Here is a 20,203-nt window from a genome sequence, read left to right as displayed (position 1 = left end):
AAGGACAACTTTTTACAATAACAACCAAATATCTCCAGGGAAGTTTACATAAAATGAAAATCAGCTTTCGTAAAAAGAAAAAAAAAACGTAACGCATGTTTGCCAAAAATATACATTTAAATAATCTGCTTTAGAATTCAACCATTGTTTTGTCTTGCAAGCCTTATAAGAAAGGAATAACAGAGATGAGGTTGACTGGACAGGATGAAAAATATGTGGCTTTATTATTCTTTCTTCTCTTTTTTCTCTTTTCCCTTGACTTTGCTGACCAAAGAACCACCATGGCATTTCATTTCAGTTCTGACTTCAATTCCCTCACTTTTCCTACCCCACCCTTTTCTTCCTTGAGCTAGCAAAGACGTGTGACTCTCTTGGGGCACTTATCTAGTTTCTGCCTCCCTCTGAATATCTGATTGCTGGCTTTGAGCTTGCTTCACTGGCATCAGCCTTCCTACCATACCCCAGACTGCCCATCTCTAGGCCCTGGCAAGTACCTTACATGGACAGGCCATTTTGGCCCAGTATCATCAGGACCAGTTTGCCCTGACACGAGTGCATTTGATTGCTAAGACCAGTTTAGGCTGGTCAAAGGCCTGTAAGGAAGTGTTCAAAAATTTACCTATCCTTTTCATAACCTTTATAGTCATTAGTCATTATTGTTAGTTTCTCTGTGGTTTCCAATAGGCTTTCAATCTGTAGTAAAAACATTTGTCAACATTTATTGGGCACTTACTATGTGTGTGATCTGTACCAAGTCCTTTACATGTATTACTGCTTAATTCTCACCACAGCTATATGAAAAGAGGTACAGCACTTCATACATGGAGATTAAGAAAGTCACAGAGTCACATAGCAATGTGGAGCTGGGATTCTAACCTTAGGAGGGGAATTTCAGAGTCTGCATTCTGGAATTCCCAAAGCCAACATTTCTCTCACTTTCTGGGACTACACACAGCCTTACCTTTTCCTTCTAGCCTGATGACTCTAAAGTAATCCCAACCTGGAAACAGTTTGTTACACTTCCTCCTGTTTTCTCAAGGCCACATTTCTAGTCTCTGTACAAGTGAGGTAGGAAATACCAGAAGAGTGTTGTAATAGAAGCATGCATCCTTGTGGCAGAGGTTCCCTGGATGTCTCCCAATACCTCTTTCTCCCCCTTTTCTATAGTATTAGGGTTTACCTGGGCTTGTGGCTGCTCAGGATAAGGACTGACTTCCCAGTCGTCTTTGCAGCTAAGATACCAAGTGTGGCCAATAGAGTGTGAGCGAAAATGGTGTGTAAAACCCTAGGGGTCATGTCCCTAAAGGGAAAGGGCTTTCCCACACCTTCCCCTTTCTTCTTCTGGAATGTGGGGTGGTAGTGAGTCACTGAACTTTGCAAATGAGAGCACTACCAGGGGTGATGGAGCATAAGACAAAAAGGAGCCAGGACACATGGAAAGAAGAGCCTAGACAGTATTGCTAAGTATTAGCAAAATGCAAATCACAACTACAGTGAGTTCTCAGAGAACTCAACTTGGAGATTACTCTTACTATCGAGTAAGAACATAAAATCTTGAGTTAAAGTCTTGTGACTTATCTGCCATGTGATCTTGGCAACTTCACCTGTGTGAAGTTACAACTGTGTGACCTTAACTTCAGTTACCTGGTTTCTTTAGCTGTAAAATGAGGATAATACCACCTACCTAAGAGGACTGTGATGAAAAATAGGTGAGTTGATACATATCATTTAGTATATTCACTGTTATATATATAGTCAATGTAGCTATTCTACAAAATGACAATCACTAATTTTAGTGTTGGTGATGACCATAGTGCTTTCCACTGCCTCATTTTTTTTCCCCTTTATAAGTAGAGGGATGTGGAGCTCACCTCCTCCCACAAATACATCAAAAAATCCATCCATATGTGGAATAGTTCTCACAGAACACCCACTGAATGCTTTCAGATCTCATACAACCAAAGCTTCAAGAAAGATCCCCATGTAACTGGGTAGGATGAAGGGAAAAGGGAGAAGAGGAGGAACTGGGATGGGACCTGCACCCCTGGGAGGGAGCTGTGAAGGAAGAATGCTAACCTCACCGTGGGAACCTCCTTCACCAGCTGGGAGGTATGCCAGGACAGATAGGGAACTTCAAAGGCTGAAGAGGAGGGTATGGGAGTTGGCCTGAGGCACCACAGGGTACGGAGAGACTAACACAGAAGGTCCTGACCATATCACCACACTTCCCAGCCCAAGATGTGCGCCTGCTGGTGTGCAGAGCGACTGGGTGCTGAAACTCAGGCTTCAGCAGACAGACCCAAGGAGAGGACTCGGTTTGGTTGCATGGAGACAGACCAAAGGGTCTGGAGCATGGTCCAGACCATAACTGGGGGCGTGTGCATGTGGAGGTGGGGCTGAAAGCTGAACTGATAGCTGGCCATCCCACTGTGGTTGCCGGGATGCAGCTCTGGCAGGTTCCTGCTCTGGCGGACTTTTCACTGGAACCACACATGCGTGCCTGAGGGCACCCTGGGCTGACTGCGGGTTCAGGGGATGCAGCTCCAGTGGGTTTATGCGCTGGTGGCTTGGTGAGCGCGTATGCTCTGAACTTATTACCAGGGCCCCCAAAAGGAGGTGGGCCCAAAGGGCAGCGCCAGCAACACTGATCTTTGTGGGTGCACACACCGGGTGGCAGGCGGCATGACAGAATCCCATGTCCTGGCAGGCAGCTCCTGGGGAGGAACATGCAGTGGCTCCTCTCCCAGAGGGAGTGCTCCAGTCCTGCCTACTTCACACCACAGCTTAGAACCAGATCTGGGGATCTGCACTACAACAACTGGGGAGCAGACCCTGCCCCTGACAGGGCTGTGACACCCAGAGAGCAAAGAGGAGGACTTGCTCAACATCCATTATGGGCTCTGGTCACCATGACACTAATCACACTCCCCTATCAAGGGGATAATGGCTGGCACACACACAGGAAAGACATGGCAAGCATCGATACCAAAAACAGCCCTTGCACCAAAGATACTGGACTCAGGCAGGCTACACTGGGATGCTCCCACATAAAAACAGCCCTTCCAGACCACAGCAGATAACCGCTTCTCCTAAATTCATAGTCAGAGAAATGTAAGAAAAAAGAAGCAAAGGAATTACTCCCAATTAAAAGAACAAGAGAAATCCCCTGAAAGGACAAACAGTGAAACAAACCTCTACAGTCTACCAGACCCTGAGTTCAAAAAGGAGGTAATAAAAATGCTGAAGGAATTAAGAAATGCTATTGATAGAAATGTAGATCACTGTAACAAGGAACTAGAAACTGTAAAGAGGAGCCAATCAAAATTAGACAACTCAATTGCCGAGATGAAAACCAAAGCTAAAGGCAATAAACAGCAAAGTAAATAATGCAGAAGAACGAATAAGTGATCTGGAAGATAGAATAATGGAGATCACTCAGTCAAAACAGCTGACAGAAGGTATGCTATCTATGGGATAATATAAAGCACTCAGCTGATTTCTCTACAGAAACTTTGCTGGCCAGAAGGAAATGGCAAGACATATTCAAAGTCCTGGAAGGGAAAAACCTGCAACCTAGGATATTCTACCCAGCAAGATTATCATTTAGAATAGAAGGAGACAAAAAGAATTTCTCAGACAAGCAAAAACTAAGAGAGTAAACAGCAATATTAAACCTATCTTAAAAGAAATATTGAAAGCTCTTCTCTAAATTGAAAAGAAGCAACAATCCATAGGAAAGGGAAAAATCACAATAGAAAAGGTAAATATATAAAAGGATCGAAGATCATTTAAATAAGACAGTACACAGTTAAAAAACAATCCAAAAAATTCTGTGAAAATGATTGAACAGAAAAGGATAAACATGAAGATGTAAAATAAGACATGAAAATCACAAAATGTAGGGAAGGGGAGTAAGAAATGTAGATCTTTTAGAATGTGTTTGAGCTCATATGACTACCAGTCTAAAGCAAGTAGATATAGTGACAGTTAACATAGTTGAAAACCAGAGTAACCACAAATCAAAAAGACATACAATAGATTCCCAAAAACCCAAAAGAAAGGAACTCAGGCATAATACAAAAGAAAACTATCAAATCACAAAAGGAAACACAAAAAGAAGAAAGGAACAAAGAAGAAATACAAAATCAACTGAAAAACAAGGTTTAAAATGGCAATAAATATATATTTATCAATAATTACTTTAAATGTCAATGCACTAAATGCTCTGATCAAAAGACACAGAATGGCAGACTGGATAATAAAACAAGAACCTACAATATACTGCCTACAGGAGATCCACTTTAGGGTGAAGGACACACATAGATTGAAAATGAGGGGATGGAAAAAGATATTTCATGCAAATGGAAATGACAAGAAAGTGGGGGTAGCAATACTCATATAAGACAAAATAGACTTTAAAAAACAAAGGCCATGAAGAAAGATAAAGAAGGACACTGTATAATGATAAAAGGATCAATACAAGAAGAGGGTAGTACACTCATTAACATATATGCACTCCATATAGGAGTACCTAAATTCATAAAACAAATGCTACCAAACATCAAGGGAGAAATTCACAGGAATATGATAAGACTTTAACACTGCACTGTCATTAATGGACACAGATCTTCCAGACAGAAAAATCAATAAGGCAACAGAGATCCTAAATAGCACAATAGAACAGTTAGACTTAATTGATATCTTCAGGACATAACACCCCAAAAAACCAGTATACACATTCTTTTCAAGTGCACATGGGCCATTCTCTAGTATAGACCACATAACTAGGACACAAAACAAGCCTCAACAAATTTCAGAGGATAGACATTATTTCAAGAATCTTTTCTGACCACAACCCATGACATTTTTCACAGAACTAGAACAAATAATCCTAAAATTTATACGGAACCACAAAAGACCCAGAATTGCCAAAGCAATTCTGAGGAAAAAGAACAAAGCTAGAGGCAAAACCTTCCCAGACTTCAGACAATACTACAAAGCTACAGTAATCAATACAGTGTTGTATTAGCACAAAAACAGACATCTGGATCAATGGGACAGAATAGAGAGCTGAGAAACACACACACCTATGGCCAATTAATCTTCGGCAAAGGAGGCAAGAATATACCATGGAGAAAAGACAATCTCTTCAATAAGTGGTGTTGGGTAAACTGGACAGCTACATGTAAAAGAATGAAATGAGAACATTCTCTAACCCCATATACAAAAATAAACTCAAAAAAATGAACTGATATAAGGACCTAAATAATACCTTTATTTACTGATAAAACGGATATTGGAGAATGTGGTTAATATCTTCAGTCCAGTAAACTTATCACTGACCCCCGAATCGGACTTACCTTGTCCCAAGTATCACTGTACTAGAGCAGGCCTCACCCTGTAGAGGTGAACTTGATCCTACAGGAGCAGAACAGAATGAATGTTCTCTGTAGACAGGCTGGTCCCAAACAGGAATGGGGAGAAGTGGCTGGGCTACTTGGGCCTTGTTTCTCCTTTCACCTTACTTAATCACCTAGGGCAGGGTGGTTGAAGGAAGAGTGATTACAATATTATGCTATTGGAGCTTCCTTCACATGGAGGAAAGAAATACTCCCTCTCAATATTTTAGCATATTTTAAATTGTAACAAATGAATAATTTACCTGTTTACTGTCTGTCTTCTCCAACTAAGATTGTCAGTTCCATGATAAGGAAGCCATGTTCAGCTCTGTGCACATGGGTGCCAGCATGTTGTCTGGCCCATGGCAGGCATTCTTATTTACTGAGTGAGCAAATGTACTGTAGAGTTTATTACAATGGAACCTATATGGTCTTTATTTATTAATCCAACACAAATTTATCTACAGTGTGCCAAGAATTTTCTTAGGCAAGAGGATTCTGAGATATTTTGAATCAAAATACAGAAAGTTTTGTTTTGAAAACAAGCCAGCTGTTAGCTCTTTGAAAAAAACTTAGTTGGAGAGCCTCTGATTCTCACTCGCTGGACCATACAAGGTCAGTCTTTTGATTGCTCTATACTTTAGATTCCCTATTTATAACTAAACAAGTTTGCAACACATACCAAAGAAATCCTGTATGATTTACAGTTGTTCAAGCAAACAAGAAAACTCTGGTTCAGTTTCTATGAGCTATCAAAAGGATAAAGACAAAATGCCTGTCTATCTCTAATCAATCAGGTTTTGAATGGCATCTTTTCAACATAATGAAATAAAGACATATATAAAAAACAAAGACAAAATACACCTTCCCATTCTAAAACATTTCCTTTAGTCCATATGTACTTTAAATAATCTTGTATTAAGTTTCTACTGCAACTTTCAATGTTCAGAGTAAATCCATCCTGGCACAGTGTTTGTTCTAAGAAGTCAGCAGCAGCAGGAGTAGGAGCATAATGTAGTAGTTTCACTGTTATTTCCAGAGTCTATAAAATCCCAACGCTATTGCCAGGCAAGTAAACACTGAGGCTGTGAAAAGAAGAAAACATGTTATAGGTAATGCATTTGTGATTATCTTGCAGAGACAAAGAGAATAATGTCATCTTCAATTTAAATTGAAAGCAAAATCAGGAAATCCAACCAGTTTTCTTTTCTTTGCCTGCGTTGCGCGGCATGTGGGATCTTAGTTTCCCAGCGAGGGATCAAACCCACGCCTCCTGCATTGGAAGCATGGAGTCTTAACCACTGGACCACCAAGGAATTCCCAATCCAACCAATTTTCTACTTTAGGTTTTTAATTCCCTAGAAAATTAAGCTAAGGATAAAGGATATCCATTAGGGCTGGATTAATATCAATTCTTCTTAAAAGCTTCCTGTATTTTAAACCAGAATAAGGATGACAGTAATTTAAAAGTGTACATTATGTCGGTTAGAATCTATAAAGTGTTTAAAGTCATTATTAACATTAGCACTATTAACAATGACTACTTTAAATAATTACAAACTCTAATTTTAGAAATAATTTATAAGTGAAAAACCACCTTTCTTACATGTACTGAAAAATTACGTAGTTAAGCCATTAAAATAGACATCCATATCATCCAAAAGAAAATTTTAATTGCCTTGTCAGTACATTTAAAAATGATTTCGTGCCTGCTGAGCTCCCAGGCCAGTCCCCTGCCCTCCAAGGCTCCCCCTTCGCCACCCTCCCACCCAGCTGCATTGGTACTGGGGGCATAGGAAGGAGGCTGGGGAGATCAGGAGTGGCAGGCAGGAGGGGCACTCCCAGACCCCAGACTGGAGGAGCAGGAGAGGAGGGCGTTTGCCCTGCCCACTTGAGCCCAGGAATCCTGCTGGGCTCCAAGGTGAGGTCCCCTGCCCTCTGAAACGAGGGGTGGGGGGGCACACCTCGGTCCCTTCTGTTGCTTGAGCCTAAGCCCTACCCCCCGGAGCCCCCGGGGCCTCTTCCAGCCCTGTGGGTCCTGAGCATTGGCCCTGCCCATCACCCAAACCTCACCCTTGCTAAGGTCCCGCTCTCCACAGCCAACGCCCTCCCCCCATCTTTTTTCTTTTTCCTCCTCCTCCTCGTTTTTACTATTGTGGTACTGATGTCCCTTCCAGTTGTTGATTCATCTATATTTTTAGTTTTACATTATTTCTAACATATCTGTTAGTTTCCTAGTCTAATTTTATTTATTTATTTTTTTTTTTTTTTTATTTTTTTGCAGTACGCGGGCCTCTCACTGTTGTGGCCTCTCCCGCTGTGGAGCACAGGCTCCGGACGCGCAGGCTCAGTGGCCGTGGCTCACGGGCCCAGCCGCTCCGCAGCATGTGGGATCTTCCCGGACCGGGGCACGAACCCGTGTCCCCTGCATCGGCAGGCGGACTCTCAACTGCTGCGCCACCAGGGAAGCCCTAATTTTATTTTTTACTTTGTTATTTTTTTTTTTTGCCACCCCATGCAGCTTGCAGGATTTTGATTTGTGAGCCCAGGGTTAGGAGGAAGCTCCTATGGTGGGAGCTCCAAGTCCAAACCACTGGACTAACAGAGAACCTCAGACCTCAGGGAATATTCATCGGAGTGAGGTCTCACAGAGTTCCTCATCTCAGCACCAAGACCCAGCTCTACCCAATAGCCTACAAACTCGTGTTGGAAGCCTCAAGCCAAACAACCAGTAAAACAGGAACACAATCCCACTCATAAGAGAAAGAAAAACCAAAGAGATGGCAAAAAAAATATGTCACAGATGAAGGAGCAAGGTAAAAACCTACAGGACCAAATAAACGAAGAGGAAACAGGCAATCAACCTGAAAAAGAATTCAGAGTAATGATATTAAAGATGATCCAGAATCTCAGAATGGAAGCACGGATTGAGAAAATACAAGAAATGTTTAACAAAGATCTTTTAAAGAACTTTTAAAGAACAAACTTTTAAAGCACAAACAGAGATGAACAACACAATAACTGAAATGAAAAATACACCAGAAGGAATCAATAACAATAACAGAGGCAGAAGAACAAATAAGTGAGCTGGAAGACAGAATGGTGGAAATAACTGCTGAGGAGCAGAATGAAGAAAAAAGAATGAAAAGAATTGAAGACAATCTCAGAGACCTCTGGGACAATACTAAACGCACCAACATTTGAATTACAGGGGTCCCAGAAGAAGAAGAGAAAAAGAAAGGGTCTGAGAAAATAATGTGAAGAGATTATAGTAGAAAACTTCCCTAATGTGGGAAAGGAAATAGTCACCCAAGTCCAGGAAGCACAGAGAGTCCCATACAGGATAAACCCTAGGAAAAACACACCAAAACATATATTAATCAAACTAACAAAAACTAAATTCAAAGGAAAAATATTAAAAGCAGCAGGGGAAAAACAAAAAATAACATACAAAGGAATCCCCATAAGGTTATCAGCTGATTTTTCAGTGGAAACTAGCAGGCCAGAAGGCAGTGGCAGGACATACTTAAAAGTGATGAAAGAGAAAAACCTACAACCAAGATTACTGTACCCAGCAAAGGATCTCATTCAGATTCGATGGAGAAGTCAAAAGCTTTTCAGACAAACGAAAGCTAAGAGAATTCATTAACACCAAATGCTAAAGAAACTTCTCTAAGTGGGAAACACAAGACAAGAAAAAGACCCACAAAAACAAACCCAAAACAATTAAGAAAATGGTAATAGGAACATACATATCCATAATAACCTTGAATGTAAATGGATTAAATGCTCCAACCAAAAGACACAGACTGGCTGAATGGATACAAAAACAGGACCCATATATATGCTCTCTACAGGAGACCCACTTCAGACCTAGGAACATATACAGACTGAAAGTGAAGGGATGGAAAAAGATATTCCATGCAAAAGGAAATCAAAAGAAAGCTGGAGTACCAATACTTATATCAGATAAAACGGACTTTAAAATAAAGACTGTTACAAGAGATAAGGAGGGACACTACATATGATCAAAGGATCAGTCCAAGAAGATATAGCAATTATAAATGTTTATGCACCCAACATAGTGCCTCAATACATAAGGCAAATGCTAACAACCATGAAAGGAGAAATCAACAGTAACAATAATAGTAGGGGACTTTAACACCCCACTTACACCAAAGGACAGATCATCCAAACAGAAAATAAATAAGAAACACAAGCTTTAAATGACACAATAGACTAGATAGATCTAATTGATATTTACAGAACATTCCACCCCAAAGTGGCAGAATACACTTTCTCCTCAGGTGCACATGGAACATTCTCCAGGATAGATCACATCTTGGGTTGCAAATCAAGCCTTGGAAAATTTAAGAAAATTGAAATCGTATCAAGCTTCTTTTCTGACCAAAATGCCGTGAGACTGGAAATCAATTAAGAGGAATAAAACTGTGAAAAACACAAATACATGGAGGCTAAACAGTGCACTACAAAAAAACCAAGAGATCACTGAAGAAATCAAAGAAGAAATAAAAAAATACATAGAAACAAATGACAATGAAAACACGACGACCCAAAACCTATGGGACGCAGCAAAAGCAGTTCTAAAAGGGAAGTTTACAGCAATTCAATCTCACCTCAAGAAACAAGAAAAATCTCAAATAAACAATCTAATCCTACGCTTAAAACAACTAGAGAATGATGACCAAAGAAAACCCAAATTCAGTAGAAGGAAAGAAATCATAAAGATCAAAGCAGAAATAAATGAAATAGAAACAAAGAAAATAGCAAAGATAAATAAAACTAAAAGCTGGTTCTCTGAGAAGATAAACAAAATTGATAAACCCTTAGCCAGACTCATCAAGATAAAAAGGGGGAGGATGCAAATCAATAAAATTAGAAATGAAAAAGGAGAAATCACAACGGACACTGCAGAAATACAAAGGACTATAAGAGACTACTACAAACAACTATATACCAATAAAATGGACAACCATGAAGAAATGGACAAATTCTTGGAAAGGTACAATTTTACAAGACTGAAACAGGAAGAATTAGAAAATATAAACAGACGTATCACAAGTAATGAAATTGAAAGTGTAATTAAAAATCTTCCAACAAACAGAAATCCAGGACCAGATAGCTTCACAGGTGAATTCTATCAAACGTTTAGAGAAGAGCTAACACCAATCCTTCTCAAACTCTTCCAAAAAACTGCAGAGGGAGAAACACTCCCAAATTCATTCTACGAAGCCACCATCACCCTGATTCCAAAACCAGAAAAAGATATCACAAAAAAAGAAAATTGCAGACCAATATCACTGATGAACATACATGCAAAAATCCTGAACAAAATACTAACAAACAGGAATCCAACAGCACATTAAAAGGATCATACACCATGATCAAGTGAGATTTATCCCAGGGATGGAAGAATTCTTCAATATACGCAAATCAATCAATGTGATATACCACGTTAACAAATTAAGGAATAAAAACCATATGATCATCTCAATAGATGCAGAAAATGCTTTTGACAAAATTCAACACCCATTTATGATAAAAACTCTCCAGGGCTTCCCTGGTGGTGCAGTGGTTGAGAATCTGCCTGCCGATGCAGGGGACACGGGTTTGTGCCCCGGTCTGGGAAGATCCCACATGCCGCGGAGCGGCTGGGCCCGTGAGCCATGGCCGCTGAGCCTGCGCGTCCGGAGCCTGTGCTCCGCAACGGGAGAGGCCACAACAGTGAGAGGCCCGCGTACCGCAAAAAAAAAAAAAAAACTCTCCAGAAAATGGGCATAGAGGGAACCTACCTCAATATAATAAAGGCCATATTATGACAAACCCACAGCAAGCATCATATTCAATGCTTAAAAACTGAAAGCATTTCCTCTAAGATCAGGAACAAGACATGGATGTCCACTCTCGCCACTCTTATTCAACAGTTTTGGAAGTCCTAGCCACAGCAATCAGAGAAGAAAAAGAAATAAAAGGAATACAAATTGGAAAAGAAGAAGTAAAACTGTCACTATTTGCCAATGACATGATACTGTACATAGAAAATCCTAAAGGTGTCACCAGAAAACTACTAGAACTAATCAATGAATTTGGTAAGGTTGCAGGATACAAAATGCACAGAAATCTCTGGCATTCCTATACACCAACAACGAAAAATCAGAGAAATTAAGGAAACACTCCCATTTACCATTGCAACAAATGGAATAAAATACCTAGGAATAAATCTGCCTAAGGAGGTGAAAGACTTGTACTCAGAAAACTATAAAACACTGATGAAAGAAATCAAAGATGACATAAACAGACGGAGAAATATACCATGTTCTCTGACTGGAAGAATCAATATTGTGAAAATGACTATACTACCCAAAGCAATCTACAGATTCAGTGCAATCCCTATCAAACTACCAATGGCATTCTTCATAAAATTAGAACAAAAAAATCTCACAATTCGTATGGAAACACAAAAGATCCCGAAAGCCAAAGCTATCATGAGAAAGAAAAACGGAGTTGGAGGAATCAGGCTCCCTGACTTCAAACTATACCACAAAGCTACAGTAATCAAGACAGTATGGTACTGGCACAAAAACAGAAATATAGATCAAGGGTACAGGTTAGAATGCCCGGAGATAAACCCACGCACATTTGGGCACCTAATTTATGACAAAGGAGGCAAGAACATACAATGGAGAAAAGACAGCGTCTTCAATAAGTGGTGCTGGGAAAACTGGACAGCCTCATGTAAAAGATTGAAATTAGAACATTACCTAACACCGTACACAAAAATAAACTCCAAATGGATTAAAGACTTAAATGTAAGACCAGACACTATAAAACTTTTAGAGGAAAACATAGGAAAAACACTCTTTGACATAAACCACAGCAAGATCTTTTTGAACCACCTCCTAGAGTAACAGAAATAAAAACAAACAAATGGGACTTAATTAAACTTAAAAGCTTTTACACAGCAAAGGAAACCATAAACAAGACAAAAAGACAACCCTCAGAATGGGAGAAAACATTTGCAAATTAAACAACAGACCAAGGAATAGTCTCCAAACTATACCAACAGTTCATGGGGCTCAATATCAAAAAAACAAACAATCCAGTTAAAAAATGGGCGGAAGACCTAAACAGACATTTCACCAAGGAAGACATACAGATGGCCAAGAAGCACATGAAAAGATGCTCAACATCACTAATTATTAGAGAAATGAAAATCAAAACTACAGTGAGGTATATCACCTCATGCCAGCCAGAATGGCCAGTATCAAAAAAGTTAGAAACAATAAATGCTGGAAAGGGTGTGGTGAAAAGGGAACCCTCCTACACTGTTGGTGGGAATGTAAATTGATACAACCACTATGGAAAACAGTATGGACGTTCCTTAAAAAACTACAAATAGAACTACTATACGACCCAGCAATCCCACTACTGGGCATATACCCTGAGAAGACAATAATTCAAAAAGAGACATGCACCACAATGTTCACTGCAGCACTATTTACAATAGCCAGGACATGGAACCAACCTAAATGTCCATCAACAGATGAATGGATAAAGATGATGTGGGACATATATACAATGGAATATTATTCAGCCATAAAAAGAAATGAAACTGAGTTATTTGTAGTGAGGTGGATGGACATAGAGTCTGTCATACAGAGTAAGTCAGAAAGAGAAAAATACCGTTATAGTAACGCATATATATGGAATCTAAAAAAAAAAAAAATGGTACTGATGAACCTAGTTGCAGCGCAGGAATAAAGAGGTAGGCATAGAGAATGGACTTGAGGACATGGGGTGGGAGGGCAAAGCTGGGAGAAAGTGAGAGGAGCATCGACGTATATACACTACTGAATGTAAAATAGTTGGCTGGTGGCAAGCAGCAGCATAGCACGGGGAGATCGGCTTGGTGGTTTGCGATGACCTAGAGGGGTGGGAAAGGGAGGATGGAAGGGAGGCTCAAGAGGGAGGGGATATGGGGACATGTGTATGCATATGGCTGATTCACTTTGTTGTGCAACAGAAACTAACACAGTATGGTGAGACAATTATTAAAAAAAAATGTCAAAAAGAAAAAGTGATTTCATAATTATTAAAAATTTATAAATAAAAAATGGAATTTTAATGGAAGCCCTTAAAAAAAAACTCAATGAGGTAGAAGAAAAGGCAGAGAAAGCATCAGGCTTTTTATTTATTTTTTATTTTTTATTTATTTATTAATATATTTGTGTTTGGCTGTCTTGGGTCTTCATTGCTGCCTGTGGGCTTTCTCTAGTTGTGGCAAGCGGGGGGGCTAATCTTTGTTGCGGTGCGTGGGCTTCTCATTGTGGTGGCTTCTCGTTGCAGAGCATGGGCTCTAGGAGCACAGGCTTCAGTAGTTGTGGCACATGGGCTCAGTAGTTGTGGCTCGCGGGCTCTAGAGTGCAGGCTCAGTAGTTGTGGCGCCCCGGCTTAGTTGCTCCACGGCATGTGGGATCTTCCCAGACCAGGGGTAGAACCCGTGTCTACCACACTGGCAGGCGGATTCTTAACCACTGTGCCGCCAGGGAAGGCCCGCATCAGGCTTTTTAAACAGTTAATATACCACCTGTTCTCTATGTTACATCATACTGATTAGAAAACCTTTCTGTTCTCCTTAAGAAGGTGAATTTGGGTGAGGCTTTTAGGGACTCCCTAGATTCTAGTCTGTTTAAACAGCCATGATTTTAAAATAGAGACTCTGAGATGAAGAGCAAACTTCTATGATTAAAGACACAAGAGGGACTTCCCTAGTGGCACAGTGGTTAAGAATCCGCCTGCCGATGCAGGGGACACAGGTTTGAGCCCTGGTCCGGCAAGATCCCACATGCCGCGGAGCAACTAAGCCCGTGCACCACAACTACTGAGCCTGTGCTCTAGAGCCCCTGTGCCACAACTACTGAGCCCATGCACCTAGAGCCCGTGCTCCACAACAAGACAAGCTACTGCAATGAGAAGCCTGTGCACTGCAACAAAGAGTAGCCCCCGCGTGCCGCAACTAGAGAAAGCCTGCACGCAGCCAAACAATTAAAAAAAAGAAAAAAAAAAGACATGAGAAACAGCCTTTCATATAGTTAAGGCTATCCTATTTTTAATGTGTAAATCTAATTATACATTATTCCATTTGGTCACACTACTTACTGAAACTTGATTAATGACAAGATCATTTCCTTAATTTTAAGAAATGGGATTAGGTCTCTCTGAGACACAGGGGGAAGCTGGACAGTTGAGGAGAAAGAATAACACTTAAACAGTTTCTTGTCTTGTTGCCACTGGTCAATTATACATTCTCTCATTTGATCCTACTACTTACCATGTTCCAGATAGTGTGCTAAAGAATTTCATGTATCACCGTATTTATCCATAATTAAAACCCTATGAGGTTGGTGATAGTATTCCCATCATACAGATGAGGCAACAAGCCCAAAGTTTTACTGCTTGCAAGTGGTGGAAGCAGGACTCAACACTATGTGTACCTGTCTCCAAGGTAGTTGCTGTTGCTCTTAAAAATAAAGGGTGGTGCCTTCAGAACTGTTAGTTGTAAATCCTCAGTGAAGAAAGGAAAGGAAGATAACTCTTTAGGTAAATACACTAGAAGAAGCTGAGTGGAATACAAAGCTCTTCCTAACCTGGGGTGCTTTGAGGTCTATTTTCAAAGTGGGAATGAACACTGCAAACTGCGCTGATTTGGCATTTCCTGTTAGCATTCCTATTGGACAGATGATCTCTGGTTCCAGAGACTTTGCTAGAATAGGGGTTTTCAAATCTTGTTTTAGCCTTAGAACCCTTTTTTCAAATGGATCTTAGATGCTAAGTCATTCAAGTTGAAGAGAGGAAGGGGGAGTCGGGGTGTGCATCAGCTGAGGGCTAGGGGCTCCATCTCTACTCCTGCTGCCGCTTCAACATAATTAGTGCCTACCCAGAAAATCACTGATGGTATAAAGCAGCAATTTTATTTTGGACAATAACATAAAAATTTTAAATGTGCCTATCTTTTTGACCCCAATTTTTAGATGTGCACAAGCAATTTATTATATAGAAATACTAGCATGATGGCATAAAGGGGTGTGTGTGTATTTACTCACACATATATAGGGCTATTTGGTCCAATATTTTTTAAAATAAATTTATTTTTGGCTGCATTGGGTCTTCGTTGCTGCACGTGGGCTTTCTCTAGTTGTGGCGAGCAGGGGCTTCTCTCGTTGTGGAGCACGGGCTCTAGGCACATGGGCTTCATTGCTCCGCGGCATGTGGGATCTTCCCGGACCAGGGCTTGAACCTGTGTCCCCTGTGTTGGCAGGTGGATTCTTAACCACTGGCACCACCAGGGAAGCCCGCAATATTGTTTTTAATAAAAACAGTTGGGAGCAGAATGTCTGTTAATAGAGGTTTGGATAAATAAATTATGGTATTTTCATACAATGGAATAGTATGTTTTCTAGTAAAAAAAAAAAGTCTATATATGTATTCATGTGGAAAGATAATCAAAACATTTGGTTAAATTTTTAGAAGTTGTACTCTGTACAGTATCATCTAATTACTGTTTAAAAAATCTGCAATGTTCACATATAGAAGGAAAAGCCTAGAAAGATATATACTATTAATAGTAAATACACATGGGGAGGGAGAAGGCTTTCACTTTTACTATATTGCTTTTGAATTATATGAACAATTTAGGATGAAAATGTATTACTTTTTTATACAAAGAAAAATGTACTACTCGACTAGGGCATTCTTTCTAACTCCTTGGGGCTCTGTAAATTGGTCAGGTCACATGGTACTTAAGGAACTCAGTATGTGACAAATAATCTAATTTTGGGTAGTATACCTGCTCTGTCAGTTGGATTCAAGATAGGAGGTAGTTTTTGCCCCTTTGCTTGCTGTGGTTTTTAATGGTCTATATCTATTTTGGTGATCTTTATCTAAAAATTTTCGTTTTTTTCATTGTGGAATACCCAGTGTATCTTTGCATCGTTTTGTACTTGTGTTTATGTTTATCTTTGACATCCATATGCTTTTTCCCATTAGGAGGATGCAGAGTTTGCCTGTTAAACTTATATCCTAAATTTACTGCCTATTAAACTTACATTTTCCAAGTACTCCAGGGAACCAAACAATAAAGGAGATCTGTTACAGCTCCTCCTTTTTTTCTTCTGTGCCCCATGGCGACCTTGGGAGGTAGGAGCTAATAAGTCCGAAAATCAAATGACAGTAATTCCTTTCTCTGACAAACACAGCCTTACCTGCAAGGTAACGAATTGTCTCAAGCTTGTTAGACTCCATTAGGGTTTTTAAAGAAGCAATTTCAGTGTCAATTTTGTTACCGGTCTCTGAAATAATACCTCTGGTTTTGGTATCCTGTAGTAATTAAGAATAAGACAATTAAATTTTGTCCCTGTGTATCATGGAGAAAAATGTTTACTTTAGAAATCCTCATTTATGGGCTAATTTTGTGTAACAGAAGTTTTAAGTGGGGAAACAGTAAAAAAGCACAGTGATATTAAAAAGAAAAAATAACACTACATGAATATTACAAATTGACAAAAAGTATTCCTTCTACTTACTTTGATATTTGGAGACTATTTCTTAGGATTATCACATTCTGGGCACATTCTACTAAAAACCTCACAGGAAGATACAGGCATACCTCATTTTATTGTGCTTCGAAGATGCTGCATGCTGTTTTCAAACAAATTGAAGCTCTGTGGCAACCCTGAGTCAAACAAGTGTATCGGCGCCATTTTTCCATGAGCATTTGCTCACTTCACGTCTCTGTGTCACATTTTGGTGATTCTTGCAATACTTCAAACTTTTTCATTATTACTATATTTATTATGGTGATCTGTGACCAGTGATCTCTGATGTTACTATTGCAAAAGATTACCATGCACTGACTGCTCAGAAGATGATTAGCATCTTTGTAGCAGTTATTTTTAAATTAAGGTATAGATATTGTTTATTTAGATATAGTGCTACTGCACACTTAATAAACTACAGTATATTGTAAACATAACTTTTATATGCACTGGGAAACCAAAAAATTTGTGTGACTCACTTTATTTCAGTATTTGCTTTATTGCTGTTGTCTGGAAGTGGACCTGCAATACCTCTGAGGTATGCCTGTATTTGAGACCTAAATATATGAGGATAAACTAAGAAGCAAAAATGTTAGTCACAGAACTATCACCTTATTTGTATAAAGTCCTTAGGATATCAGTTAAAACTTTAAATGTATTTTGCAAAAGGAAAAACCAACTGGGTTTATAATATGAACTGGCACCAATACTAAAGGAGATGGCAGAAATGCTTGTTGGGTAACACTGAATGCTATATGCATAGGGACTAAGGGGTAGAAAGAGAAATAAGATGATATTTATAGCTCAGAAATTAGCTGGGAGAGAATTTGTTGATTTCCTTGTTTATCTCCCTTATCTGGCCAAGAAGTTAGAGAAGGGAATACAGGCTGCTTAGAACAGCAAATGGGACCTTCGCGTCTACTGAATTATAATCAAGAGTGATGTCTCTTATGTTAGACTGTAGACCGAGTGACTTCTTAACTTTTAAGAAAAGGACTAGGCTGAGTCAGAAAGCTAGGTTTTACTCAGCCACAGAGATTAATTAATGATCACAATTTAGGATTACTGAGAGGTAAACAGTAGTTATGAGTATGGAATTTAGAATCCAGGTTGACATCTGGCTCTACCACTTTTTAGTTGTGTGACCTTAACTTCCTTCTGCCTCACTTTCCAAATTGGTAGAATGGGAATAGAGTGCCTACCTCACACAGAGGCTGATATGAGGATTAAATAAATTAATAGACAAAAAAAGTAAGTAAAACAGTATCTAACATAAAAACTTTTTATTTGACTGAACCTAGGCATTCATTAAATACTAATTGTGAATCCTTGTCTTTTTTAAAAAATAGTTCTCTTCCATATAAAAATAATTTAGTTAAAAAAAAAGTATGCTACCTGGAAAGCTTGATTCTGACTCAGAAGTCACAGCTCAGGTACTCCCCTCCACCTGGTAGCAGCTTCCCCCAAAGTACTGGTTAACTATAACAGCTATGAGGAAATCATGGAATCTATAGGGCTAGCTTGTTGAAGTCCAAACTTATAAAATGATACATATAAAGGCAGTTACATAAGGCATGAGAGCTATACAGAAGAGAAACTTTTACATAGCAGCTTACATTTTTGGTAAATTCTGTGGTTGCCTCCATAAGTTTCTTTTCTTGATCTGTAAACTAAACGATATGGTTTATCAAGAGGTTAAAAAAAGACTAAAAGGAATTAAAAAGGATTAAGTGCAAAAAAGTACATTTAAAAGCACATTACCATATCTGTTACTCTGCTCCTTTCTAGGTTGATATCCAGTTTATTATCTGCTCTGATTCGACTGGTTTCATTCTTTAAAGAAAAAAAAAATTAAGAAAGTGATCTTGTAATGAATATTTGTTCTGAAATTAATGAACTATTCTGAAGTGGGGAAAAAAGTTTCACTTACTATCAGTTGTTGCTTAACTTGTTCTAATTCAATTTTCATTTTCTAGGTATAAAGAAAGATCACACACAATTGGTGTTAAATCAAAGTCCATATTATGATTTATTAAAAAAAATCTGAAACCTTGCATAAGCAAAAATTGGACATTCTGTGGATTTCTAATACATTATCTGATAAAGAATAAAGACAAAAAAAGAACTAATTCAGAAAATAATTACGAACATAACATTAGACAATGTTTCAATACAGTAGTCCCCCCTGATCCACTGGGGATAAGTTCCGAGACCCCAAGTGGATGAAACCTCGAATAGTACTGAACCCTATATGTATTATGTTTTTTCTTATACTAATGGGTAGGTAGCATATACAGTGTGGATACACTGGACAAAGAGATGATTCATGTCCTGGGGGGAATGGAGTGGGACGGTGAAAGATTTCATCATGCTACTCAGATCAGTGTGACATAAACATATGAATTGTTTATTTCTGGAATTTTCCACTTAATATTTTCAGACTGCAGTTGACCACAAGTAACTAAAACTGTGGAAAGCGAAAATGCAGATAAAGGGGGACCTACTGTACTCTACTTAAAAATAAAAAAAGATTGGTATTCTAAATTTTAAAATGTTTTAAGCTAGTGGGTAACAACAAAGTTCTGACTGAATTACAGAAACATTTTTCTCTTAAGTGACAAAATAATTATTATAGAACCAAAAAAATGGAAAATGCTACATTACTGTCAGTTCTGAGAACATTATTCTGAACTACACTAGAAATTTAATAAAATATATGTAGATCAAAGATTTCCTTTTATGTGACCTGTTTAAGATACAACTGTCATTCTTTAGTATGCAAGAAACTATGATGTATACATAGGTTAGGTATGGTTAAACATGTATACTTTTATCTAAAAACTTGCTAATAATTATTTAATAACCATATGAAATTGTTTTGGGGTCCTATTCTTCACCAAGTAGGATACTTATGAAATCAGTTATTTTATTAGTAATAAATTGAGACTTGCATCACCTGGTTCTCTGCTCGCAGATTTGCAAATTCACTTTTCTCTAGGATGACCATGTCTTTCCTGATGGAGTCCAAGTGAGCCATTAACTGTTGTACTGTTATTTCCTAAAATGAAAAATTAAAATAACTGAGTGATGCCATCCCATTGCATGGAATTGTTCATGAAAATTTTTTAAAATTATTGTCTTGCTACAAGGTATAATGTTGCTTGGCTAAGTAAAAAACAAAACAAATGA

At 38.9% G+C, this 20,203-nt stretch overlaps 1 protein-coding gene across 2 annotated transcripts in view; it reads right to left on the bottom strand.

Moving 5' to 3' along the window:
- Positions 1–6,063: 6,063 nt before the first annotated feature.
- Positions 6,064–20,203, bottom strand: part of CCDC90B (coiled-coil domain containing 90B) — a 53,505-nt gene continuing 39,365 nt past the window's right edge. The window contains exons 4-9 of one of the 2 annotated variants that reach the window (XM_065882127.1): positions 19,971–20,072; positions 18,945–18,986; positions 18,776–18,847; positions 18,631–18,684; positions 16,682–16,796; positions 6,064–6,484 (exon numbers count right to left, since the gene is read on the bottom strand). In XM_065882127.1, the coding sequence (XP_065738199.1) occupies positions 6,429–6,484; positions 16,682–16,796; positions 18,631–18,684; positions 18,776–18,847; positions 18,945–18,986; positions 19,971–20,072 (441 nt within the window). In that variant the 3' untranslated portion in view covers positions 6,064–6,428. The remainder of the gene's footprint in view (positions 6,485–16,681; positions 16,797–18,630; positions 18,685–18,775; positions 18,848–18,944; positions 18,987–19,970; positions 20,073–20,203) is intronic. The other variant, XM_065882128.1, reaches the window with a different exon arrangement.

The sequence above is a fragment of the Phocoena phocoena genome, chromosome 8 (assembly GCF_963924675.1).
Source record: "Phocoena phocoena chromosome 8, mPhoPho1.1, whole genome shotgun sequence".
In the NCBI taxonomy this organism is placed as follows: Eukaryota; Metazoa; Chordata; class Mammalia; order Artiodactyla; family Phocoenidae; genus Phocoena; species Phocoena phocoena.
Note: the sequence above shows the minus strand (reverse complement) of the source record. Positions and strands in the feature narration are given on the sequence as shown.